General features: G+C 42.3%; 1 protein-coding gene across 1 annotated transcript; it reads right to left on the bottom strand.

Annotated features, from left to right (window-relative positions):
• Positions 1-7,096: 7,096 nt before the first annotated feature.
• Positions 7,097-19,718, bottom strand: LOC144509974 (putative tRNA methyltransferase 9B). Its single transcript, XM_078239084.1, has 3 exons — positions 19,565-19,718; positions 13,010-13,183; positions 7,097-8,154 (listed from the first exon to the last, which is right to left on the bottom strand). The coding sequence occupies exons 1-3, from the start codon at positions 19,716-19,718 to the stop codon at positions 7,097-7,099; spliced, it is 1,386 nt and encodes a 461-aa protein (XP_078095210.1).
• Between the last annotated feature and the right edge of the window lie 7,633 nt (positions 19,719-27,351).

The raw sequence follows: 27,351 nt of genomic DNA, 5'->3' as shown, positions 1-27,351 counted from the left end.
TCACTTCACTGATGCCCAAACCAGGATTGTTAATCGCTGGAAGGTAAATGAGGCTCTTCAATCACATCCCTAGGATCATCTCTTTCTCTTGAGGTTTAACAGATCAGCTAATCAACACATGTTCTTATTTCATTAGTAATTACTTATATATATTATGTATGTTAAGCGGCACAGTGGCACAAGGGTTAGCATTGCTGCCTCACTGCATCAAACACCAGGTTCGATTCCAGCCTTGGATGACTGTGTGGAGTTTGCACAGGTTAGGTGGATTGGCAATGATAAATTGCCCCTTAGTTTCCAAAACTGTGTAGGTTAGGTGGATTAGCCTTGGCAAATGCGTGGGGTTACGGGGATCAAGTGGTCCTGGGTAAGATGCGCTTTCAGAGAGTTGGTGCGGACTCGAAGGGCCAAATGGCTTCCTTCTGCTCTGTAGGGATTCTATAGGTCAATATATTTAGAGACATAGGAACAAAATTGAGGCATTCAGAATTAAGCTTTCAACCAATTAGATCATGAGTGTCTCAACTCCATTTACCTGCCTCACTCCATCAAATTTATTATTTTGAACACCTGGATTAGACTGCTCTTCAACTTTCTGAACTCAGGGTAATACAAAACAAGTTGATGCAACTTGTTCTCCTGATTTCACCCTTGACCCTGATATCATTCTCGTGAACCTGCATTATATTCTTTCCAAAACCAACATATATTTCATGCAGGTTTCTAATAACTTACATGCAATTAATAGTTTTATAATAAATATGATAGAACACGCATATAAATCAATCCGGTGTATAAGACAACCCTGTTTTCCGGCACTAAAAATCATATTTAGACCTAGTATTCAGCATATAATTCAATCCTCCTTTTCTACTAAGAAATGTCAAGCTCACCTTAAGAGTCGTCTCAACTTATCACCTCAGAAAGGAATGTTTTACTCACTTTGTAAGTCAGAAAAAAGGATCAAACAGGTAACATGGGCCTTGTTGTCAAGAAAATGCATGGGAGTTTAGGAGTCATCCACATTGAGTAGGCCATGCATGGTGAATGACAAACAGAAGTGGTCCTCCGGCAAAAAGAACAAAGTACAAAGCTGGTTTCAAGCTAAAAGTTCTGCTCCAGATCTAATGCACCATAAAAAACAAGGACAAGACACTTGCCTGATCTTGAGAAGCGTTAATCAGAACGGGTCCTTGAAAATCATCAGAATGATTATGTAATCACCAGAAATGCAATGCGTATATTGAGTATGCCAAATAATGCCCTGGGTCCAACAAAGATTTCAGAGCAGCACCTTGTCGGCATAGTCAATTTATGTAACGATATGTCTAGTGTTTTTGCAGAAGACCAAGATCACTCAGAGACTACCAAAAGATTTTGATACCAAAATCTCCAGTGATTCATCATCAGATAGCAGCAGAAACCTGAATACCCAATATGTCATATCAGCAACATGGATGAACTGCCTATGAATTTCGATATGTCCTGCAGCCAAACTATAGAGTGGAAAAGATTCACAAACAGTTCTCGTGAAAACAACAGGACATGTGAAGACAAGGTTCACGATGTTACTAGCCTGCATGGCTGACGGAATGAAATTAAAACCTATGGCAATTTACAAACATAAAACCATGCTGAACATCAAGTTCCCTACAGGAGGTTTCGTGCATGTCTGTGACAGCAGTTGGATGGATGAGCTTGGAGTGAAGCTATGGATCGATAATGTGAGGAATAGGTGTCCCAGTGACCTATGCAAAGAATGCAGCTTATTCATGTGGGGCATGTTCAGATCCCATATGAGTAATGAGATCAAGAGGTATTTGTGAAGAAATAACAGCGACATTGCTGTTAAGCCAGGGAGTCTAACATCTGTAATTTAACTTTTGGATGCGTGCATCAACATGCCATTCAAGGTTAATGCTCACACCAAATGGGATAGGAGGATGGAGAAAAAAATCTTCACAAAGAGCGGAAATGTGCATGCTGTCCCACTTAATGTTTTGTGGGGCTTCATCAACATATTGAGTGATGCTGTTAATGCATGTAATGTCATCAGAATGTTTGGAAAATGAGGAATACCTAATTCAGTGGATCGAAAGGAAGATGATTTGCTGTGAAGGGATGATTCTGAAACTAAAAGCACCAAATCTGATCCAGGGTCGGAGCCTTACAATGATGCTACTGCCATAGTGACTCCGAATGAATTCAAAGAACTCAATGCGTTGGATAGTGAAGACAATTAATTTGATGGTTTTTAAAATGTTTTGACAGTAGGTAACGGTAGCCTTGTAGACTTAATTTATTCAATCAAATGTGATTGATTTAATATGACTTACATGTGTTGCTTTTCTGCTGAAACTTCAAAATGACGACCACCCACACCAACCCTGGTTTACATTTTATACTTGTCATTTAGTTGACCCACTTCTTTGGAAAGATTGTTCGAGCTTTCAAAGATCAACATGACATCTCAACTTATGACACTGCAAGGTGTCTATCTTTAAACTCAAATAAGAGTGTAAATTGTTAATGTTAGATCTTCCATTTTTTAATTGTACTGAACTGGAAAAAAAACTTCCTGTTTACTATTACTTCAAATATCATACCTTTGTAGGTCTAAATACAAATTAAGTCAACACAACATCAACGATAACATACTTAGTACTTAAAATAGCAAAATACTGGAATGTTATCATGTGGTTCCTGGAAATATTAACCTTTTCCACGTATACTACAGAGAAATAACATTGATTGATTCTTATTAGTCATTCTTACAAAATCTGACAGAATTTGTGTAAGACAGCTGACACTTTTGTGAGCAATCACTAACAAAGGTATTTAATATTGCTTAAATAAAGGGACTAGTAGGAATATTTCAAAGCAGAATGCATCTTGCTGTTGGTTCCATACAGTGCATCTGGATCACTAATGTTAACCAGCATGTTGTCTTTTAAAATTTTATATTCAAATTTATACATTGGAAATGGCTGAATGAGCGGTTATTGTAGAAACACTTCAAGTCTGTAGCATTTTTTTTTAATATAGCTGTTAACCTATTAAATATATTTATACTGCGGCATTGTTTACAGCAATTTCCAGGTTTATGTTTGTACATTTGTTACAGGCTTAATTATATAGAATTTACAGCATAAAAACAGATCATATGACCTAACAGGTCAATTCAGCATATGCCACATGAACCTCTTCCCATCCTTCTTCATCTAGCTTTATCAGCAAAGCTTTTTATTCCTTTCTTTCTCTTATATTTCTTAAGTTCTCCCTTAAATGCATTAATGCTATTCACCTTAACTACTTCTACGAGTTTTACTTCTTAACCACTTTCTGGGTAAAAAGTTTCCTCCTGAATTCCCTATTAGATTTAAGGGTGACCATCTTTTATTTATGTCCCTAATTTTGGATTTCCCCCACATTGATTTTTTAAAAATTAAGTTATGGGGCATGGGTGTCACTGGCTGGTCAGCATTTATGGACCATCCCTGGTTGCCCTTGTCCAGAAGGCAGTTGAGAGTCAACCACATTGCTGTGCCTCTGGAGTCACATGTAGGCCAGACCAGGTAAGGACGGCAGATTTCCTTCCCTAAAGTACATTGGTGAACCAGTTTTTCCAACAATGGTTTCATGGTCATCAGTAGATTCTTAATTCCAGATATTTTTTATTGAATTCAAATATCGCCATCTGCCATGGTGGGATTCGAACATTAGCTGAGTTGCTGGATTAATAGTCTAGCGATAATAGCATGGGGCCATCGCCACTCCCTGTAATAAACATGGGTTATTAAAGTAATGTCACTGCTAAGTTGTATTAGTATCATGAGAGGGTGTCACCATTATTTCTAGGTGCAAAAAGAAAGATTGTTATGTATTTTAATCCTTCCTTAACACTGGCAATCCAAGAATTCTAACAATCTTTTGGCAGGGAACAAGAAAAAAAGCCCATCAGTGTGGCACTGATGGTACAATCTTAGATATATGTATTCGGTCTGCCTCAGAGCTACATTAGACTGAAAGCTGATGTTCAAAGGATTGAAGAAGACTAAAGTGAAATCCAAGAACTGTGTGCTTCTGAAACAGGCCAGCACAAAATGGTTCTGAAATATTCCTTATGATCAATCTCACCTTGTACTACTCAATCCCAGACTACTGTGCTTCAATAGGGTCACACCTGAGCCACGCAGATTCATTTTGATACTGAACTCAATCAATTGATTAGGACCATCACTGAGACTTTGAAACCAACTCCCACTTTGCTGCGATATTGATTCAGGAGAATTGATCTAGACTTTGGCATACAGGGCACGATTGCAAAATTGGAGGATGACATAAAAATCACAGAAGGTTTACGGCACAGAAGGAGATCACTTGGCCCAGTGTGTCTGTGCTGGGAGACTTGGAAGTGGGGTAAACGTGAGGCGTCAAAGGACATGATAGTCTGGTGGAAAGGACGGAGAGCTGGCAGATGAAATTTAATGCAGAAATGTATGAAGTGATTCATTTTGGTAAGAACAATGAGGAGAGGCAATATCAAATAAAGGGTACAATTCTAAAGGTGTTGCCGGGTGGAGGGACCTGGATATATGTATACATAAATCATTGAAGTGTAGAGTGCGAAAGCTGATAATAAAGCATGCATCCCATGGTTTATAGGTAGGGGCAGAGTACAAAAGCAAGGCAGTTATGATAAACCTGCATAAAACACTGGCTCAGCCTCAACTAGATTGTGTCCAGTTCTGGGTCTTCCACTTTAGGACAGATGTAAAGGAACTAGAGATGGTTCAGAATGGTTCTAGGGATAAAGATCTTCAGTTACAAGGATAATTTGGAGAAGCTGGGACTGTTCTCCTTGGAAAAGAGAAGGTTGGGAGAAGAATTGATAGAGATGTTCATAATCATAAGGGATCTGGATACCGTGCTGTAGATAGTGAGAAATTGATAGAAGAATCACAAACCAGAGGACACTAATTTAAGATGATTGGCAAAGGAAACAAAGGATACATGAATAAAACTGTTTTGGACAGCAAGTGGTTAGGATCTGGAATTTACTGCCTGATATCCTGGTGGAGACAGATTCAATCATAGCTTTCAGAAGGGAATTGCATCATTATCTGAAGAGAAAGAATTTTCACGGCTATGGGGAAAAGGCAGGGGTGTGGCACTAGATGAATTGTTCTTGCAGAGAGCGGGCACAGACATGATGGGCTGAATGGCCTCCTTCCATGCTGCAACCATTGTATGATTCTATGAAAATGGAGCTGGTAACTTTCCATCAAAAGGAGAAACAAGTGTCTGATGTAAAGCACTACCAAGAGGCTGCAGTCCACACAGAGCTTGCTTCTGAACACGAGCCTCCTCCCACCCCTATTCATCTAACTCTATCAGCATAATCTTTGATTCCTTTTTCCTGCATATACTTATCTAGCTTTCTCTTCAATGCAGCCATGTTATTTGTCTCACTGACTCCATCTGGTAGTGAATTCCACAATCAAACTCTTCATTAAAGAAATTTCTACTGAATTCACTTTTTGATTTATTAGCAACTACCTCATATTGATGCCTCCAGCTTTGGTACCCTGAAGAACTTGGCTCCTTAAGAAGAACAAAGCTGATATTGGAACCCTCTTGGAGATTCAGGCCACATTCAGGGCTCGGGCTCACAAAAAGCATCTGCCTTTATATCTTGATAAAGGGAGTAGCCAGAAGAAGGCCAATATTCTGGCACGCTTCCTGGTGATGGAAGAAGTTACCACATTTCTTAGCAGATCAAGGCAAATGAATCCAAGTCCCTCCCTTAACATGTAACTCGTTAAGCTATCTCTTCCCTGATCCTGCAAACTCCAGTGGAGTCGGAGTTAGAGGTCACCAATATCACCAAAACTGCACAAAGATTTTTGGCCCCTAAAAGAGAGTGATAGCCGAGTGGTATTATCACTAAGCTATTAATCCAGTAACTCAACTAATGTTCTGGGGACCCCGGTTCGAATCCTGTCATGGCAGATAGTGGAATTTGAATTCAATAAAAAATATCTGGAATTAAGAATCTACTGATGACCATGAAACCATTGTTGATTGTCAGGAAATCCATCTGGTTCATTAATGTCCTTTAGGGAAGGAAATCTGCCGTCCTTACCTGCTACATGTGACTCCAAAGCCACAGCAATGTGGTTGACTCTCAACTGTCCTCGGGCAACTAGGGATGGGCAATAAATGAGTTACTGGATTAATAGCTTAGTGATAATACCACTAGGCTATCACTCTCTTTTAGGGGCCAAAAATCTTTGTGCAGTTTTGGTGATATTGGTGACCTCTAACTCCGACTCCACTGGAGTTTGCAGGATCAGGGAAGAGATAGCTTAACGAGTTACATGTTAAGGGAGGGACTTGGATTCATTTGCCTTGATCTGCTAAGAAATGTGGTAACTTCTTCCATCACCAGGAAGCGTGCCAGAATATTGACGCCCATGTCCCATGAAAGAATGAAAAAAGAGCACCAAGCTACCACTCACCTTCTGGAAAAGATAAATAAAATACAATGGAATATCATGAGAGCAACACACTAATTGATCAATGTGTGGGATCATCAAGTTATGGAGAGTCACCTAGCGTAGGCAGGTTGCATTCACACAGGGTAGGAGGGATGTAGCTCCCATGTGCTTCTTGGAACCAGGATCAGTATGGCATGACTGTTGTGCAAAGTCTCCTGGTGAGGTGGTAGTTTTTAGCGTCCTTCTGACACTTTTATAATACTTTGCTCCTCAAACTTTTCTGACAACCAAAATGGAAATGGTCATTTTAACTCCTACTACTATGTGACCTCCTTCCTTTGCTTCAATTCTAGTGGCACCAATGAGAATTTATGCTGGAAATGCTGTCCGATTATATTTGTAAAATTCAAATGCACAATACTTGGGACATGTAATAGATTATTAGCATTACTGTATTCAATATTGTGCTTATCACAGGCATAATTGTAGTTGCAAACAGTTTTGTGCAACATGAGACTTAAAATTAAATGGCTTAAAAAGCTGTTACCTTTGATTCTACATTAAAATGTATATATTAGTTTATAATCTCTGCATAATCATTCTTTTTCTGCTATAATACACCAATTGCCATGATCATAGCAGGAGCTGAGGATGTGAAGCTCCTGTACATTCTCTTCAATTAGCTGAGCCAATTCCCCTTCCCTGAAGACATGATAATATCTCATGAATTCTGTAGCATCTGCAATTTCCTCCTGCTTATCATCCATAGCCACAGCTCTGATACCATCAATCACAGCGACTGCTGATTCTGTTGTGGAAGTCCTTCTAAAAGCCCGAGCAACACTTCCCTCAGATTTCTGTGCTTCTTCATTTTTCTGTCTGTCTTCTATGGAGTTAGCATGATCAGGATTTAGGTCCCCATGTCCGTCACATTCACTTTGATGCCTTCCTTGTTTTTCTTTCAGAGTGCTTCTAGTCTCTAACCACTGTGCTTCTTTATGCTTTGGATTTTCAGTGAATACTTCATCATCTTCAGAACTGTCTCCCTTCACTAATGTTGGACAATCTCCGTCCAAACTGCAGTGCCGAGAAGATATCCTCAATTTCCTCACTTGCTGCATGCCATCAGTGTTGTTTCTCCAAGTGTTCATTAGCTCTGGAGAATCCCTCATTGATTTAAGGTGATCGATGTGTGTCTGCATTGCAGTCTCATCAAGTGATCTGGAGAAGAACCACGAGCAAAGCGATTTTCCCAGATTCTTGTAAAATCGGTACTCCTGATCTTTGGACATCCTGGAGCAGCAGTTCTCTAACAAGGTATGATTGTTGGTTCTGTATGAAAGTATTGTGCGTTGATCCTGCCGGAGAGACAATGTTGCACTGACTTCACTTGAAGCTGTTTGCATTTGGTCTTTATCTTGTGCTTTGACTGTGCTTGCAACTATGGGTTTGTTGTTGCTTTGGCCAGACTCTGATGATGGTCTAGAACACAAGGATCGGTTCCAAGGAACAAAAATGTCCTGTTTTTCGAAGCGACGGTATTTTTGCTCCATCGCCCACACGTAAATCATCATTTGTCCTCCACGAAGCAAAGTCCTTGTCATTTCTCTTATTGCTCGGATACGTCTGTCTTTCGTTGAGAAATGGTGAATCACTACAATAAGAAATGACAGAGTTCATTTATCATGATCATCATTATTGGAAAACATTTCCAGGGCAGTGGGGAAAGGGCAAGGAAATGGGACTAATTGGATAGCTCTTCAAAGAGCCATCACAAACACGTTAAGCTGAATGGCCTGCTTTTGTGCTTTATGATTCTTTGCTTTCATGACCACTGACCATTGAAAAACAAGATATGCAGGAACTGAGACAGATGTGAGTATTTTGTACTTTGTACACTTTGTACCTCTAATACAATAGATCCAGGAACTATATTTTCATCTAAGCATATTATTGAATCATAAAGCACAGAAGGAGGCCATATGGTACTGGGTGCCCAATTAGTCCACTTCTCTAATCTTTCTCCACAGTTCTGCATTTTTCTTCTTTTTTATCCATATAGCCAACTTCCATTAGAAAATTACAAATGAATTTGCTTCCACCTCCCTTTCAGGTTAAGCATCCTAGTGCACAACTTTGAAATGTAAAGTTGTACATCTGTAACCTGAATTTGGGGGAAATATTGGAGAACAAAGTGAAAAATAGGGTGTTTTCACCAGTAGTCACCTCGGACAGGAATTAAGACTTAATAACGTGGTCAGTAATGTAGGTATTGAAACAAGAACAAAGGTAACATTAATACCAAATTGGCTGACAGAAGATTCAGTAGACAATAGCTGACAATGCATAATGCAGAAAGCAGTGGAGCTTCTCACTACATTAAAATCTACTTTCACAGCTCCAACATGTCTACAGCTGACTTCTAGGTACCTTTGAGGGGAATGAGAATATAAGGTTTATTTGGCATCCAAATAACAGACCAACTCATGTCACGACGAGGGCTTAGTGGAAGGAGGCAGCTGCAGAATTAACATGACATGAGTTAGTCTGTTATTTGGATGCCAAATAAACCTTATATTCGCATTCCCCTCATAGGTACCTTGAACTCAGCTTTAGACATGTTGGAACTGTGAAAATAGATTATAATTTAGTGAGAGGCTCCACTGCTTTCTGCATTATGCTAATGTCCACTGAGTCCCCTGTCAGCTAATTTGGTATTAATGTTACCTTTGTTTGGACTCTCCCCAATGCCCTACCATTAACTGAGTAAGTCTGCCCTGGTTCAATCTACCAAAATGCATCACCTCGCATTTATCTAAATTAAACTCCATCTGCCATTTGTCAGCCCGCTGGCCCAATTGATCAAGATCCCGTTGCAATCCTAGATAACCTTCTTCACTGTCCACTATGCCACCAATCTTGGTATCATCTGCAAACTTACTATCCCCGTGCCTCTTAAATTCTCATCCAAATCGTTAATATAAATGACAAATAACAGTGGACCCAGCACTGATACTTGAGGCACGCTGCTGGTCACAGGCCTCCAGTTTGAAAAACAACCCTCTACAACCACCCTCTGTCTTCTATCATCACGCCAATTTTGTATCCATTTGGCTACCTCACCCTGGATCCTGTGAGATTTAACCTTATGCAACCACCTACCATGCAGTACCTTGTCAAAGGCCTTGCTAAAGTCCATGTAGACAACGTCGACTGCATTGCCCTCATCTACCTTCTTAATTACCCCTTCAAAAAACTCAATCAAATTTCCACTTACAAAGCCATGCTGATTGTCCCTAATTAGTCCTTGCCTCTCTATATGCCTGTAGATCCTGTCTCTCAGAATACCTTCTAATAACTTGCCCACTACAGATGTGAGGCTCACTGGCCTGTAGTTCCCAGGCTTTTCCCTGCAGCCCTTTTTAAACAAAGGCACAACACTTGCCACCCTCCAATCTTCAGGCACCTCACCTGCGGCTGTCGATGATGCAAGTATCTCTGCTAGGGGATCCACAATTTCCTCCCTTCCTCCTTCCCTGTACAATGTAGAAACTAACAACATTCAGATTTTTTTCATTGTTACTGCAGAATAGCAACCAGAAAAAAAAAGGCAAAATATGAAGATCAATGGAGAATGAGAGGAATTCCTAAAGTCATGGCTGATTCTTGCATTCATGGCCAATGGGCTGCTCCAGGGAACCTAGAAAGTCTTATGATCTGCTGAGAGTCCTTCTAAAGTGGTGTTCCACAGGGGTCAGTGTTGGGACCACAATTTTTCACTATATACATTAATGATCTAGAAGATGGAACTGAGGGCATGGTTGCTAAATTTGCGGATGATACAAAGATATGTAGAGGACAGGTAGTGTTGAGGAAGTGGGGAGGCTGCAGAATGATCTGGACAGGCTAGGAGAGTGGGCAAAGAAGTGGCAGATGGAATACAATGTGGGGAAGTGTGAGGTTATGCACTTTGGTAGGAACAATAGAGGTGTAGACTATTTTCTAAATGGGGAAAAGCTTTAGAAATCTGAAAGGGATTTGGGAGTCATGGTTCAGGACTCTCTTGAGGTTAACATGCCGGTTCAGTTGGCAGTTAGGAAGGCAAATTCAATGTTAGCATTCATTTCTAGAGGGCTAGAATACAAGAGCAGGGATATACTGCTGAGATTGTACAAGGCTCTGGTCAGACCCGATTTAGAATATTGTGAGCTGTTTGGGCCTCATACCCATAAGGAATACTCATAAGGAAGGATGTGCTGGCCTTGGAGGGGGTTCAGAGGGGGTTCTCAAGAATGATCCCAGGAATTATCCCATATGAGGAGTGGTTGAGGAGTCTGAGTGTATACTCGATAGAGTTTAGAAGGATGAGGGGGGACCTAATTGAAACTTACAGAATGCTGAGAGGCCTAGATAGAATGGACATGGAGAGGATGTTTCCACTAGTTGGAGAGACTAGAACTCAAGGGCACAACGGCTCCTTTAAAACTGAGATGAGGAGGAATTTATTCAGCCATTGGTGGTGAACCTGTGGAACTCATTGCCAAGAGGGCTGAGGAGACCAGGTCATTGAGTGTCTTTAAGACAGAGATAGATAGGTTCTTGATCAATAAGGGGAGAAGGCAGGAGAATGGGGATGAGAATCATATCAGCCATGATTGAATGGCAGAACAGACTTGTTGGGCTGAATGGCCTAATTCTATTCCTATATCTTATGGTCTTATGGTCTTAAAAGGGCCATTATTCACTGACTCTCCACCTGGGTCCCCTACAGGCAGATAAACAGTATAGTGAGGCAAGAAGCCTTTTCTGACTCATAATGCTAATGTTATGTTATTTTGTAATGCAGCTGCCCAGACACAGGCCCAATTACATGCATTTTCAGAAATCCTGGGACATGGTTGCGGAGACAGAGGGTCTTTGCCCCAGTTTCACCAGACACAAAGAGAAAAATTTCCTCGAGGGTCCCTACCTAATATGTTGGCCTATTTGTTTTCTTTTGTGTTGTTGATATTCTGCTGTATATTTCCAGCATTCACTTTATTTATTGTAACTATGATGTAAAAGCAGAGATTGAATTATAGATTGACCCAAAACCTTATCCCACCTCTTGACAATGACAATGGTTGTACATCTAGTAAAAATTAACCTTCTCGCTGCCAAATGACTTCACCTGTCTTTGGTGGTTACAATAAAAAAGAAAATTAGCAGCCCTGATCCCAAAATATGTGCTCCCGCACTCCTTTAACAATGAGAGAACTACATTGGAACTCAAATTGAATCAGATTACATTTTATTTGAAATAAACCTGAAGAGTTATAGTTTGGATCAGTTTTAAGATACAACTCTCACCCATATTAAACACAACTCCAGTAACAATAAGATTGTACTTTTAATTTGAAAACAAAATTCACTCTCTTCAGGTTTAAAATATGAGTCCAACCAAGAATAATTCGATCATGTCATGATAAAATATTAGACATATATTGTCTGAATTCAATACATCTTAAATTATGTAAAGTACATGCCTGAGATAAAACATTTATAAGAGTTTTATGTTCATAATGTATTTCTGATTATCATACAACTCCCCTGGGAATCTAGTTGACATTTGCCTGTGTAAAAGAATTCTGCAACATCACACATACTAGAAGATAATTTCCACAGTGATACAACTCTCTGCTGTGCCTGGGGAGTATTCAATTTTCTAACAGGGCACAGAGGAAAAAAGTGTGAGGCATTGGGGGGAGTAGTGGCACGTGAGGGGGAATCCAATTTTAATAAGTCACTGCCTTTTTAACTTTTACACAGCAGTTTTGCTGCTTGCCTAAATCAGCAAAGGAGGGCCTTCAACTGCAACCGGCACGCAGGCCCTGATGTCAATGGTGTCCCATGAAGTTAAGGCTGGATCTTGTGTTAGGGGCGGGCGCGCACACGCGCTCTCTCCATCCCCGCCCCCCCCCCACCACAGACCAGATGATCAAAAAGAGCTCAGAAGCAAGGTGAAGAGACTGCGAATAGTTTATACTTTCTTTTCAGGCACCCAGTAGGTGCTCTGGCTTGGGGGCCTCTCATGTTATGCCTCAGCAGCATCCAGAGAAGCTCAGAGATCAGAGGCCTGATCTAGGATTGCTTCTGCTTCCATTTCATAGCAGAAGGCACTGCAAAAAGGGTGACAATCACACCATGCTAATAGTCCAGGACACCAATAAAAACATGAAGGCAGTTGGATAGGTAGCTCACTTCCAATGCCATCTGTCAGACCTTCAGCAGGGCTCAGAGGATGGCAGCAGGCCCTTCCTCCATGCATAAACGATAACAAAATCAGGGTTGCCTTTACAATGAAGGATTTAAAGTTTTACTACAATTAGTGTACAGAGAAAATTTCATCTCACTATGACCTCAAATCCTGGTTACAGAAATAATCAGAACAGCATGCCGATATACAGAATGCATGATTTAAGTAATTTGCCCTACCTTCTAGTATGTGATCATGTGATCTCTTCTCTTACCTCCAATCGAAATGACAGCATTAAAACACTGATCCCTGTAGGGGAGAATCAGGTTGTCACACACCATGACTTCATGTCCATGCCTTTTGGCAATCTCCACCAAGGGGCTGCAATAATCGCTGCCAAGCTTATAAACCTGGCTGTTTACACTAAGATATTTTCCAATCCCACAACCTGCAACAGAGAAAGACCAACATTAATACCAATCCAACGCTTCTTACAAAGACACTTGAGGAATTAGGTCGAAATGTGATAGAAAGGGAGAATTATGCCACAGTCCAGTGCACCCAACATTGAATGTAGTGGCAGGGATTGCATTTTTGGAAAATATCAAACAAACATGATTTTCTGTCTGTGCATTTTCTCACAAAGAATCAGAATATTGAAATTTTACTGCCAGCCCGTTGCTCATAACATGTTGAAAGAGTTTGGGGGAACATCTTACTGCAGGCTGCCTTAATTGGAAATGGACAATAGGGACTAGCCTCAAAAGTAATAATCTCTGGATTATTCCCAGCGCCCTGTGCAAGTGAGTACGGAAATTGGAGGATAAGGCAGATGAATGCATGGCTGGAAAGATGGTACAGGAGGAAGGGCTTTGGATTTCTGGGGCCCTGGGACTGGCTCTGGGGGAGATTGCCCCTGTACAAGCCGGATGGTTTGCATCTGAACAGACCTGGGAATGAGTTCCCTGAGGGGCGTTTGCAAATCTTGCTGGGCTTTTAACTAACTGGGCAAGCGTGTGGGAACAAGGAGAGACTATTAGAGAGTAATACCAAAGTGCACAAAATATTGAGAGAGACAGATAGCACCAGAATAGAGAATAGTAACTTAATAAGTGAAGTAGAAGTAAGGAAGAAAGTAATGAAGTCTCAATCAGGGTTATATTGTATGTATGTGAATGCATGGAGTATAGTAAATAAGATTGGTGAGTTACAAGCGCAGATTGACATGCGAAATTATAATGTTGTGACTATAACAGAGACCTGGCTCAAGGAAGGGCAGGACTGGGTGTTAAATATTCCTGGGTGCAAGGTGTTCAGAAAAGATAGGGCAGGAAGAAAAGGAGGAGGAGTGGCAGTACTGATTAAGGAGAGCATTGCGGCACTGGGGAAAGAGGATGTCCCAGAGGGTTCAAGGACAGAATCAATTTGGCTAGAGCTAAGGAACGAAAAGGGTGCAATTATTCAGTGTAGTCTACAGACTATCACTTAGTGGGAAGGATGTAAAGGAACAAATCTGCAGGGAAATTACAGAGATGTCTAAACATTATGGGGTAGATATAATGGGGGACTTTAATTACCCAAATATACAGTGGGACAGCAGTAACGTAAAAGGACAAAGAGGGGCAAGAGTTCCTAGATTGTGTTCAGGAAAATTTCTACAGCAGTAATAAGAAAGCTGCTAGACCTGGTTCTTGGAAATGAGATGGGCCAAGTAGATCAAGTGTCAGTGGGGAAACATTTAGGCGATAGTGATCATTATATCGTATTAGAATGACGGTAAAAAAGGACAATGAGCAATCCGGAGTAAGAATAATTAACTGGGAGAGAGCCGATTTCAATGGGACAAGAATGGAGCTCAGCTAGATAGACTGGAACCAAAGGTTGGCAGGAAAATCTGTAGCAAAACAATGGGCTACCTTCACAAAAGGATGATTCAGGTACAGTCAAAGTATGTCCCTCAAAAGGGAAAAAGTAGGGCAAACAAATCCAGAGCGTCCTGAATGAAAAATGAGATAGAAAGTAAGATAAAGAAGAAAAAGTGTGATAATGATAGGTGTCAGGTAGAAAATACAATGGAGAACCAAGCTGAATACTGAAGGTTCAGAGAAGAGGTGAAGAAGCAAATAAGGGAATCAAAGCGGGATTATGAGAACAGACTGGCAAGCAACATAAAAGGGAATCCCAAAGTCTTCTAGAGGCACGTAAATAGTAATAGAGTGGTGAAACAAGGAGTTGGGTCAATTATGGATCAACAAGTGGATTTATACATGAAGACAGGGGCATGGCTGAGGTATTAAATTATCTTTACCAAGGACGCAGATTCTACCCAGGCCATGGTGACAGAACAGGAAACTCCACCAGAAGGGTTCTCAACAGATACGGGGGAAATATTGGATAAACTGTTGGTGTTTAAACATCAGCAAGGCACTGGGATTGGATGAGATGCATCCAAGGATAATGAGGGGCATAAGAATGAAAATTGCAGGGGCACTGGCCAGAATCTTCCAGTTTTCTCTAGACTCAGGGGAGATGCCAGAGGACTGGAAAATTGCAAATGTTATGCCCTTCAAAAAAGGATGCAAAGAAAGCCCTAGCAATTCCAGACCAGACAGCTCAACATCAATGGTGGACACATTTCTAGGAATAATTATTTGGGACTAAATTAACCACATGGATAAATGTGGGTGGATTAAGTAAAACCAGCACAGATTTCTAAAGGGAAAATTGTGTTTAACTAACTTGTTAGAGTTTTTTGAAAAGGTAATAGAGGGGATTGATGATGGTAATGCTGTTGATGTGGTGTACTTGGACTTCTAAAAGTCATTTGATACAATGCTGCATAACATACTTGTGAGAAAAGTTATAGTTCATGGAATAAAAGGGACAGTAGCAACATGGATGCAAAATTGGCTGAATAATAGGAGCAGAGTGTAATGGTTAGTGAATATTTTTCAGCCTGGAAGAAGGTTTGTGGTGGTGTTCCACAGGGATTGATATTGGGACGCTTTCTTTTCCTGATCCATACTAATGACCTAGATCTTGGTGTTTAGGGGACGATTCCAAAATTTGCGGATGACACAAAACTTGGAAGTATTGTAAACTGTGAGGAGGACAGTGTAGAATTTCAAAAGTACATAGACAAGTTGGTGAAGTGGGCAGATGGATGGCAAATGAAGGTCAAATGCGGAGAAGTGTGAGGTGAGAAGAACATGGAGAGACAGTATAAAATAAAGGATACAACTGTAAAGTGGGTGCAAGAACAAAGGGTCCTGGGTGTATATGTGCAGAAGTCATTGAAGTTGCAGGACAGGGGAAGAGAACAGGCTTTATTAATAGAGGCATAGAGTACAAGAGCAAGGAGGTTGTGCTGCATTTGTATAGGCCTGTTCAGATATGATTGGCCAAATGGTCTCCTTCTGCACCATAACAATTCTGCAATTATGTGATGCTGAGCAATAGTGTGGCATCAGTAAGGGAATCTCCAATGGAGAGTGCAGGCATGTAGATTACAAGAATAGGAGCAAAGGTTGTGGAGGAGTCTACATTCAGGTATTTGAATAGTCATGACTTGACGTTCCAAATAATTTGCTGTCTCTGTCAGCATGAAGAACAACTGAAAAAGTGAGAATGTGAGAAAGAGCAATGAAATGTCATGGTCCATGCTGGAACCAATTACATGCAGTGAAGGGGCAGTTTAACATGTTAATAATCAAACTTTTGAAAACCTGAAGGGTGGAAAACTCCAAATTGTTCCCACATGTTTCACACCAGACAAGGTGAAGACAGGAAATTTAAGAAGGTCAATGCATGGCTTTAGAACTGATGAAGAAGGGAAGGTTCTCTCACTTATGACATATTTATAGGGTGAGTTGGTGGTGTAGTGATACTATCACTGTGTTAGTAATCCAGAGACCCAGGCTAATGGCCTGGGGACATGGGTTCACATCCAACCATGGCAGCTGGTGGTGGAACTTAAATTCAATTAAGTTGTCAATTAAGCTAGTCTCAGTAATGGTAATCATAATACTATCATCGTTAGTCATAAAAACCCAGCTGGTTCACTGCTCCTTTAAGGAAGGAACTCTGCCATCCTTACCTGATCTGGCCTACATGTGACCTCCGATCCACAACAATGTGGTTGAGTCTTAAATGCCCTCAAAAGTGGTCTAGCAGTTCAAGGACAATCATGGATCTGCAACAAATGCTAGCCTTGCAAGCAATGCCCACATCCCATGAAAGAATAAACAAATTATTGGGTTGAATCCATTTTAGCAAAGCTGTCAAAATGGCTCATTCCAAGGACCAGGATTACATTTTGACAGACATACTAAAGCTTGGGGTAGCTGCTGCAAAGGTTCAATAGAAAATAACCACTGTTTAAGGTGTCCTTGCCAAAGTCAACCAAAGGGCTGGAACTGGTATAAAACACTTGGGCAATATGCACCAGAAAGGGCACGATGTAAATCTGTAATAGCAATCCTAGTGAGGCAGCTCATGTACTTTATTGTAAGACCATAAGAACTAGGAGCAGGAGTAGGCCACCTGGCCCCTTGAGCCTGCTCTGCCATTCAATAAGATCATGGCTGATCTTTTCGGACTCAGCTCCACTTACCCACTCACTCACCATAACCTTTAATTCCTTTACTGTTCAAAAATCGATGTATCTTTGCCTTAAAAACATTCAACAAGGTAGCTTCAACTGCTTCATTGGGCAAGGAATTCCACAGATTCACAACCCTTTGAGTGAAGTTCCTCCTCAACTCAGTCCTAAATCTGCTCCCCCCGATTTTGAGGCTATGCCCCCTGACCTGTATTGCACTCTATGTAATGTCAAATTTGAACTGTTATGTAATGTATGTTTACAATTTATATGAATTAAGTATATTTTGGGGAAAATAGCTTAGGCAGCATATTTACTGACAGCCCTGCATCAGCCAATGAGTTAGAGACAGAGCAGGACTCAGATAAAAATTCACAACAAGCATAGTAAAGTCTACTTACTCAGCAAATGGAGCCTGTTTGAACAATTCACTACAGCAAATAGTCCACACAAAAGCTTCCATGAACTACAGCACAGAACCCATGATTGAAACTGCAGCAACATCTTCAGTTGCAGTACGATAAGTTTTCACACAAAATGCAGTGAGTGGAGGATAGTTACATAAAAAATGTGCATTAAGTCAATCACAGTTAACTACAGAAGTGCGGTTTCCAATGATGATTGATAGGGGTGTTCACCCAATCATTTCCATTCTGGCCGAGGATGATGATGCCACTATACACAGCCCACTGCTCATAAAATTGTTAAATTTGAAACCAAATGCTAGATGCCAGAGTATTTCCTTAGTAACACTAGTAAAAACATATTGTGACCTATTAAAATAAAACTAGTTTCCAAAAGTGAAAATAATAAAATGCTCACAAGCTTTGCTGAAATCTTGCGAGGTCTGTAATATTTTTTGATTCTTAGTGATTTTCATTTACTTCTGCTCGTTCCCGAGTTATACAAACATTTACTTCTGCTAATTGGTGTCGAATGGCAGCATTTCCAAGGATCAGCCAGAGGGGATCCCTTCACTAAATAAATTCTTCTTGATGTTTCTAAAGACTGATCACATCTGATTTGTTCTTTCTGTTCAAAATTTGACTGAATAGTTTCCCCAATGATGTTGAGCAGTAAAAGTTTGCAGTTGTGAAATTATTTAGTTAAAATTGGCAGCCTATAACCTAGCAACTAGAAAGTAATCCTCATTCTTAACTGATATCAGATAAGAAAGCAGTAGATGCTACAATTGCTCACTGTATCCCTGGTCTCAGTAAGACAGAAATCAGATATGTTTTTAATCATTATCCAATGATCCCAAGTGTGGAAGCCAAGTAAGAACAGCATTGGGCTCATCTCTGTGATCTTTTGCCCTCATTTAATTGTTGACCTATCTTCCAACATCATTGTTCTTACTACCAGTATGAATCCAAACATTCAGAAGAGGTGTGAGACATTGCACCAGGTCCATGTTAAGTGTGAGTCAGTGTCTTCAGGAGAGTAGGTGAGGGGGAGGTGGGGACAGGGGGAATTTTATGCTCCCCCAATGTGGTTCTGAGGTGGGGCAAGGGGGTGTAAAATTGAATAGATGGAAATCTCGCAGGAACTCACTGACCCAAACCCAGATGTGATTTCACGCTTGGTCAGGAAACCTACCCATTCACCTATTAAGGCCCTTTAGTAGTCACCTAATGGCCACTTAAGGGCCTTATCCCGCCCAGCCTCAATTTTTAGGCTGACAGAAGTGGGTGCAGGTAGAGTGGGAAAGTGACATTTAAACTTTTCCCCATTTCGGTTGGGAAGGTGGTTTTGGGGGTTGGGAACATCTCACTCTGAAGGTCATTTCAGAGTTGGGGCATCCTCCCCTCCAAGGACATTGGAGCACTGGGAACCCCTGCCCCCTGGTCTAACCACAATGCCTAGATCACCCCCACCCCCTCCACTTCTGGCCACTTCAGCGCTGTGTCTGGCCAGGTTGAAGATGGGCCAACAGCTCTCATAGGCAGGACTTCCTTCCAAGGGCAAATGGAAGTCCCACCCACAGCCAATCAAGTGAGTGTTAAATAGGAGTTCGAGAGTCAGTGGTTGCGTGTTAGGTGCCAACTCTCGGGTGACAGGCACCGATCCCTCGCCATTCTTAAATCCATCCCATAGGAGGAAGTTACAGTTATCAATTCTGCTTGTTTTACAGCAACAAAATATGTAAAACAAGGCAATGAAACAATACTTAGAAAAATCCCACTTATTAATACATTGGTAAGTGGTAGCTTTATTATAATCTCTTACCAACATCAGCAATGAGACTGCCTGGTTCTTGGTCCATGAGGAATTGTCGGACATTAGGCCATGCCTTGCTTCGGAGCTCGGTGAAGTATGGTGCTGTTTGTTTATATACATTATGGACGTGTGCATCTTCCAACTGAGTGGCTTCTAATTCCATCCTGTGGCAAAAAGACTGGAGTTCTAAATAATACCTTATCAGTGCATTTACCATAACCCTTTAATAAGATTTTATTCTTTTATGAGCGGTGGCCTCTATATCTTGTTTGTAATCAATGCGCAATTATCTCCAGTTGTAATCTGATTATTTCAAAGGCATATTCCAGGTCAAGAATGTTTATTAGAATTAAGTGCCTGAGGCTTCACCTCAATAATTCTTTACAGTCTGGAGCATTTTAACACATTTCTCATATGGTTGCATGTTTAGAGTAAAACAAAGATTGAAACAGGTAGAAATATTTTTAATAGTTACTAATAGTTATGTTAGTGGTTCCCAGTTTATCTTTATAGACCATGGATTATTAACAAGTTTGAGTTAGCATTGGGATTATCTTATTTTTCAAAGATTGTGTGGGGAAATAAAGCCTGGATAATCGACTTTTCAATAATTGGAGTTCTGTTCCATCGGATGTTGGCCCCAGTTTGTCCCATGGCATTGTTTTCCCTAATATTGCAATGGGGAATGAGCACGGGGATCTTGTGCAGAGTGCGGGCTTTAGCAACCAGAGTAGATCCTAGAAATAGAAGTGTTAACATCGTGAAAGTACTCTATGTTTATCTGCTTGTAAATAAACTGTTGTAGTTCATTATATACTAACTGGTAGTCGCCAATCCTTGCAATTACAATATAATGCTGTAGAATGAGTGTGTTTTCAGCTAGGTAAATATTAAACCAAAGCAAACTGGGCCTCAGCTTCATTTTCTTCTGTTGAATTGACCCTCTGGAAATGCAGCTCCCATTCAGTATTGCACTGGAGTCTCAGATCAGGTACAGGCTTTAAACACCTCACCTGTGGCCGATGAAATTTACTATCAACAGAATCAAGCTATGAGAGACAGATTGTAGAGCTGTCCTGTTGCAAATTATATTCCAGGACTCTTTGTGGAAAAATGCGTGTGGGTTGTGGAGAAAAAGATCTTAGACCCAGCTGTAATGGGTTTCATCACTCAACAGGTTGTCAACATTCATGTCTGAATTCACACATGAATTCAGAGAGCTCAAGTAGTTGTTGGGTAATAAGAGCCATACCTTCAGGAAAGAAGGGAAGAAAAGAGCCTTCACCCCTGTGAAAATTAGATTTTTATTCCTACTGTAACTTCTTCACAAAACAGTTGCAATTAATGATTGAAGCAACGTTGCCTGAACTTTCATAGAAAATAAAGATATGGGTCCCGAATTTCGGAAGGGTGGGCCTCGATTCTCCAACCGTATCGAGCCTGGTGCAGATCACATTAAACATAGAAAACATAGAAACCCTACAGTGCAGAAGGAGGCCATTCGGCCCATCGAGTCTGCACCGACCACAATCCCACCCAGGCCCGACCCCCACATATTTTACCCGCTAATCCACGCATCCCAGGACTCTAAGGGACAATTTTTAACCTGGCCAATCAACCTAACCCGCACATCTTTGGACTGTGGGAGGAAACCGGAGCACCCGGAGAAAACCCACGCAAACACGAGGAGAATGTGCAAACTCCACACAGACAGTGACCCGAGCCGGGAATCGAACCCGGGACCCTGGAGCTGTGAAGCAGCAGTGCTAACCACTGTGCTATTAGAGCGGAGAGGGGTCAGAACATTGCGGATGAGCGGTTTAGCCACTACTCCAGGACATAATCTGGTTTCCGCCCTTGCTGGGTGAGAACCAGATTAGCATATTTAAATATGCAGATCCCAATTGTAGCGGGATCCCTCTTTTTAACTCCACTGGGCTTATTTTAGGTTTGGTTCTCCGTTACCTAAACCCCACCAATGCCCGAGTGATTCTCTCTCTCGCCGATGGAACAACGGCCACCTTGCGTCTACTTCACTAGAGTAGCGCTCCCAAAAGAGAGAAAAGGAAAACTGCTGCCTATCCACTACCTGGCAGCCTTTCCCGAGTGGGCGGTTTCGAAGCGCCCAGGGTACCCTCAGTTCCAGACTCCAGAATTAAGGTAAGGGATATTTAATATTGTGACTTGGTCAGAGATCATTGGTGAGAAATTGAAAAGATCAAAACGGACTCCAATGGAAGTCAAAGATATATATATATTTATGTGTCAAGATCAAGGTCACCAAACACCAGGAAAACAACACACAATGCCTTAATGTTCTATAAGACTATAGCTATGGAAGCAATACTAAAACGGGCACAACAAAAATGCTTACTTTACACAAGTTTACCAGTGTCTTAAACTATGAAAGGTACATGCAAAAGCCCCCCCTTTCCCCAAAGCCTCATCCACTATGATGATCTCGGGAACTTCGTGAATTACCCGGGGATATTCACAATCCTAGTTTAAATTGCTCAGTGGGCTTCGGGCTGCGTGCTGGAGACGAACGAGAGGCAGGAACAGGAGAAGAGAGTGAAGAGTGCTGCTATGCTGGTCCGAAGAGAAAAGAGAGAGATGGCCGGCCTGACCATCCTTTTATATTGTAAAACTTGAATTTATTTCCTGCCAACTCCGCCCCTTCCAACCGGCAGTTCCACAGACAAAGGCTTGCTAGTGTTATCTGTAGCTGCGATCTTACAGTCCATAGAGACCAGATGATCCCATCCCAGGTGATAGGTCTCTTGCTGTCCTTTATTGTTCTATCGGAGGTCGTTTAATTGTTTTCCCATTATGGAAATGGGCTTCTCCTCACTCTGGGACAAGGCCATTATCACCTGTATTGAGTCCTGACCAGGTGTATTGTCTTGTTGCCAGCCTAGTCTGGTGATGTCGACAGCTCATTTTTGTGCTGCTGATAACCTAATCAGCAGTCTGTCTGGTTTCTGGCTGCTTGCAATTTTTGGACTGGGCCCCTTCACACACATACACACACACACACACACACACACACACACACACAGGCTGGCTGAGCTCCCTGGGAAATTTTTGGTCAAGTCCTGCAGCCAAATGTGGCCACTTTCACAGTTCTTTAGGGTTCAAGTCCTTTTCCCAGCTCATAAAAAGGCCTGAGTTGCCCGAAAAACTTACAAATTGAAGCTGGATTCGCCCTGCTCCCAGGGTTTTCCGACCCTTGGGCACAGCAAGAAACACCACTGGTTTCCACAAACTGAGACCAGGCATGATGGCCACATGGGGGAGGAGGGGAGGCGCTCAGAAGGTATTGACACCCCTGGGCGGTCAGGGACATGGCTGGTGGTGTCTGCTGGGGCAGTGCCAAGGGGGCGAGGCTTGAGGGAATGGGGCATGAGGGGTGTGGGGCATGAGAGGGGATGAAGGGGGGTTCATCAAGTGGAGAGGCAGAAAGGGGTTCATGAAGGCGAGCATGAAGGGGGGGTCATCAAGTGGAGCAGCATAAAGGGGAGGTTCATCAAAAGGGGGTGGCATGAAGAAGGTCATGAAGGGGGACCCATTGAGAGGGCTCCAATGCCCGATGTTGGCAATCTTTGCTGGGGAGGGAAATGGGGAAACATCCCTTCAATGAAGGGAGGGGTGTGGACCCTGATGCCTGTGGGGTGGGAGGGAGAGGGGATCTTCAATTTCACTTTGAGATCAGAGTGCCTCTTAAAAGTAGCACCCATTTTCAGTGAAGCCAGGCTTGCCGGTGTGTTTAGGCCCCACCCCTTTCAGAACCGACGTAAAACTCACCACTCTCCCAAAAAATGACTAAGTGTGAGAAAATTGTGATCTGAAACACACCGGTTTTCTCACTCAAAATGACACTTTTGGGAAAATTCTGCCTGTGATCTTCAATTCTGCCATAATTTCAGTGGGGTTGACCTCTTGGAGAAAGAGCCCAAAGATCTGTTTACTCCATGGCCAGGATTTTATGGTCATGTTACAGAGTCTTTCCCCTGGGCATGAGGGTTCCATAAAATCCTGGCCCATATTTTGGAGGCTTCTACTGATCCCTTACCTAAGTTACAACAAGAGGTTGGAACATCCCCCAGGACAATGCAGACCAAACTTAGTAAATGTGGATAACATGGGCATTTGGACATGAAGGTCCTGTGGCTAATGCAACTAAACAGAAAAAAATAAAGTTTATTTATTAGTCACAAGTAGGCTTACATTAATGCTGCAATGAAGTTACTGTGAAAATCCCCAAGTCGCCACATTCCGGCGCCTGTTCAGGTACACTGAGGGAGAATTTAGCATGGCCAATGCGCCTAACCAGCACATCTTTTGGACTGTGGGAGGAAACCGGAGCACCCAGAGGAAACCCACACAGACATGGGGAGAACGTGCAGACTCCACACAGACAGTGACCCAAGCCAGGAATCAAACCCGGGTCCCTGGCGCTGTGAAGCAGCAGTGCTAACCACTGTGCCATCATGCCACCCAAGTAGTACCCCTCGAGGATCAGAGGCTGCACAGGCACATTCATTGAGCAGTCTCCTACGTCTTAACACCAGCTGATGTGATATAACATGTGGAGATCACATTAATTCCAACACAACATGACTTGATGGGACCGTGAAACAATTTGAAAAAAAACTTTCATCACTAACAGCACAGACTTTTCAGGATCTATTTCTTTATAAATCGGTAAACCCAAACCAACAAACTTGTGAACATTCACAGATCCTCACTAACTCTAAGGATTCTAGATCACTTGACCTTGCTGCAAGGCTACTTGAGTGCTCCCAACCATCCCCTGACCAGAATCTCCAATGCCATGGGCTGAATTTTCATCGCGATATGCACTGTGGATATATCCAACTGCAAGCAAGAGGGGAATGCTGGATGTGGGATGAAGGCACTTGGAGACAGGAATGAATTATCAAAATCTTTAGGAGCAGCTGCAGTGTCCTGGGCATGAGGGGGGGCGGAGGAAAGTAACAAAAGACAGGAGGCCAATAGAGGCCTACTCTTAGCATAGAGTGTATTGCCAAGGAAGAAACTGCCTTAGCCTTCTGTATCCTCATTTACATACCCTTTGTTCACCCCCCTCACTCCAATAGTATAAATCTCTGCTGATTCCTTTTACTCTTAGCTCTGATGAAGGGTCATCTGGACTCGAAACGTTGGCTCTATTCTCTCTCCACAGATGCTGTCAGACCTGCTGAGATTTTCCAGCATTTCTGTTTTTGTTTCAGATTCCAGCATCTGCAGTATTTTGCTTTTATATAAGAAACTACCTTGAGCACCAGAGAATCAGTGCCATGACAGGAGGCAGTGTCTCTCTAGGCAGATGGTATCTGACATATATTTCTTCATTGAGGTATACCTCAGACCTCATCAGGCCCTACCATAGCCTTTAAAGTCACTGTGTCTTGAATTTCTTTATCTCTGGTCACTCCAAGGATCAGCAGCTGAACTTGGTGGAGTCCCTTTAGTAGCAGCACACCAGGACCTTGCAGGTCACTGATGCCCTTCTTACAAGAACTGCAGGGCAATACACACAATTTTAAACAGATGGGGTCTGGTAGACACCATCGCGACTTCATCGCTGGATTTCCACAGGTATAGAGCATTAGCATCCATGTGACCATCAAGGCGGAGTAAGGCCACTCAGGTCCATCAATCGGAAGTTTACCACTGAATCAACGTTCAACTGGTCAGTGATCACAACAAGTGTTCCTCTATATGTGCGCTCACTTTCCTGGCAACTGCTGTGACTCCTTCCTCCACAGTGCTATCCCTCCCAAACTCTGTGGACGAATTCTAGGGGACATCTCTACCCATTGTAGAGATGCCTACTCAAAACTTTACATGACCCCAAGACAGATGTACAGCTGACACTACCTGCTCACAAAGACCACAATCGAACAGGCTATCAAGGTTCTGAAGATGTGGTCCCAATGACTGGACCGGTCAGGTGATGCCCTGCCATACACGCTTGCAAGAGTCTTGCCCATTGTGGTGCTAAGCTTTCCATAAGAAAGCCCTTAGAAAAGCATGGGTCTTGAAGAGGATAAAGTGATAGATTGACACAGTTCATCAGAGGAGAAGGAGGTGAGGGAAGACAAGGAGAAAGATGCAGAGCAGAGAGGTGACCAATGCCGAGTAGGGAGGTGGCAAGGGATGGCTAAGGAGGCAAAGCTCTCATGGGATGGTGCCAACACCAGAGCACATCTTATCCAGGCATTGACTCTACCCATTCAGCAGGACTTCATGCTCTGACACTCACTTTGATCTGCTGTGAGAACACATCTATTAAACTCAACCTTGAATAGATCCATTCTTACAGCCAATGCATGGTATATCTCACCAGCTGTCTCAGTGACCCATTCAAAGACCGCTGCTTCCCTTCACCACCCACTTTTACAATCATGCTATTAAAGAACAGAAGCTCACATGTCTGGGATCATGGCTCAACAATTCCAGTGTTAATAACAAACTACAATTGTTAAAAATTCTTTAATGGGACATGTGCATTACTGGCCAGGTCAGCATTTATTGCCCATCCTTAATTGCTCTCAAGAAGGTGATGATGAGCTGCCTTCCTGAAAAGCTGCAGTCCATGAGGTGTAGGTATATCCACTGTGCTGATAGGGAGGGAGTTCCAGGATTGTGACCCAGCAACAGTGAAGGAATGGCGATATATTTCTAAAGAAGGATGATGAGTGGCTTTGAGAGGAACTTGCAGGTGGTGGTGTTCCCATGCATCTGTCACTCTTGTCCTTCTAGTTGATGGAGGTCATGGGTTTGGAAGATGCTGTTGAAGCAGCCCTGGTGAGTTGCTGCAGTGCATCTTGTAGATGGTACACACTTCTGCCACTGTGCATTGATGGTGGAGGGAATGAATGTTGGAGCATGATGGAGGGAAGACTATTGATGAAGTAGCTAAAGATAGTTGGGCAGAGGACTCCACCCTGAGGAACTCCTGCAGTGATGTCCTGGGACTGAGATGAGTGACCTTCAACAACAACAACCATTTTCCTTTGGTTTGGGTATGACACCAACAAGTGGAGAATTTTCCCAGATTCCCATTGACTCTAGTTTTCTCAGGGCTCTTTGATGCCACCTTCGATCAAAAGCTGCCTTAATGCCAAAAGCAATCACTCTCACTTCTTGAGCTCAACTCTTTTGTCCATGTTTAGTCTAAGGCTGTAATGAGGTCATTCACTTGCAAGACCAAAGGTCATTAAACCTTTTGTGGTTCTCTAAGTGACACTGCAGTTTCTCACATCTTCTGCCACCTCCAGCCCGGTCAGCTTGTTTAGCTGGGTAGCCCTCTCCTATCATTCCTGACACTTTCTGAGGACAATACCTCTCTCTGCCTCCAACATCACCTCAAGAGCTACATCTGTGAACAATGGTGTATCCATGTCACCATTGAGAGGCCGCTGTCTCTCACCCTGCTGTCTACGGCCTACCACAGTAGACAACTCACATGTTAACAGCTGTCACCATGTCTTTAAATCAGGCCCGCACTTTAATTGAATCATCTCCATCCCATGCTTGCTGCTAATTGGCCAGCAAATCTGCCCTCTAGTGCTGCCAACCTAAGCCAAAATCACAGGTTATGAATACTTGCCCCCACCCCCACTGTGGGGTCTGGACATCGACATCAGTGTCCCAACCCCCAACTGAAATTCCTGCCCCATGTCCCCCCTCATCTTTCAAATAAGACATTAAACCATGGTCCATCTACTCTCTCAAATGGACCCAAAACAAAACCCTTGGTCCTATTT

This window comes from Mustelus asterias, chromosome 1 (genome assembly GCF_964213995.1).
Source record: "Mustelus asterias chromosome 1, sMusAst1.hap1.1, whole genome shotgun sequence".
In the NCBI taxonomy this organism is placed as follows: domain Eukaryota; kingdom Metazoa; phylum Chordata; class Chondrichthyes; order Carcharhiniformes; family Triakidae; genus Mustelus; species Mustelus asterias.
Note: the sequence above shows the minus strand (reverse complement) of the source record. Positions and strands in the feature narration are given on the sequence as shown.

Excerpts from the sequence above, each read along its gene's own strand:
- LOC144509974 (XM_078239084.1), bottom strand. The coding sequence starts at position 19,718 with ATGGAATTAGAAGCCACTCAGTTGGAAGATGCACACGTCCATAATGTA. Across the intron at positions 13,184-19,564 it reads CAGTCTCATTGCTGATGTTG|GTTGTGGGATTGGAAAATAT; the intron begins GTAAGAGATTAT and ends TCTCTGTTGCAG. Across the intron at positions 8,155-13,009 it reads TGCTGTCATTTCGATTGGAG|TGATTCACCATTTCTCAACG; the intron begins GTAAGAGAAGAG and ends TTCTTATTGTAG.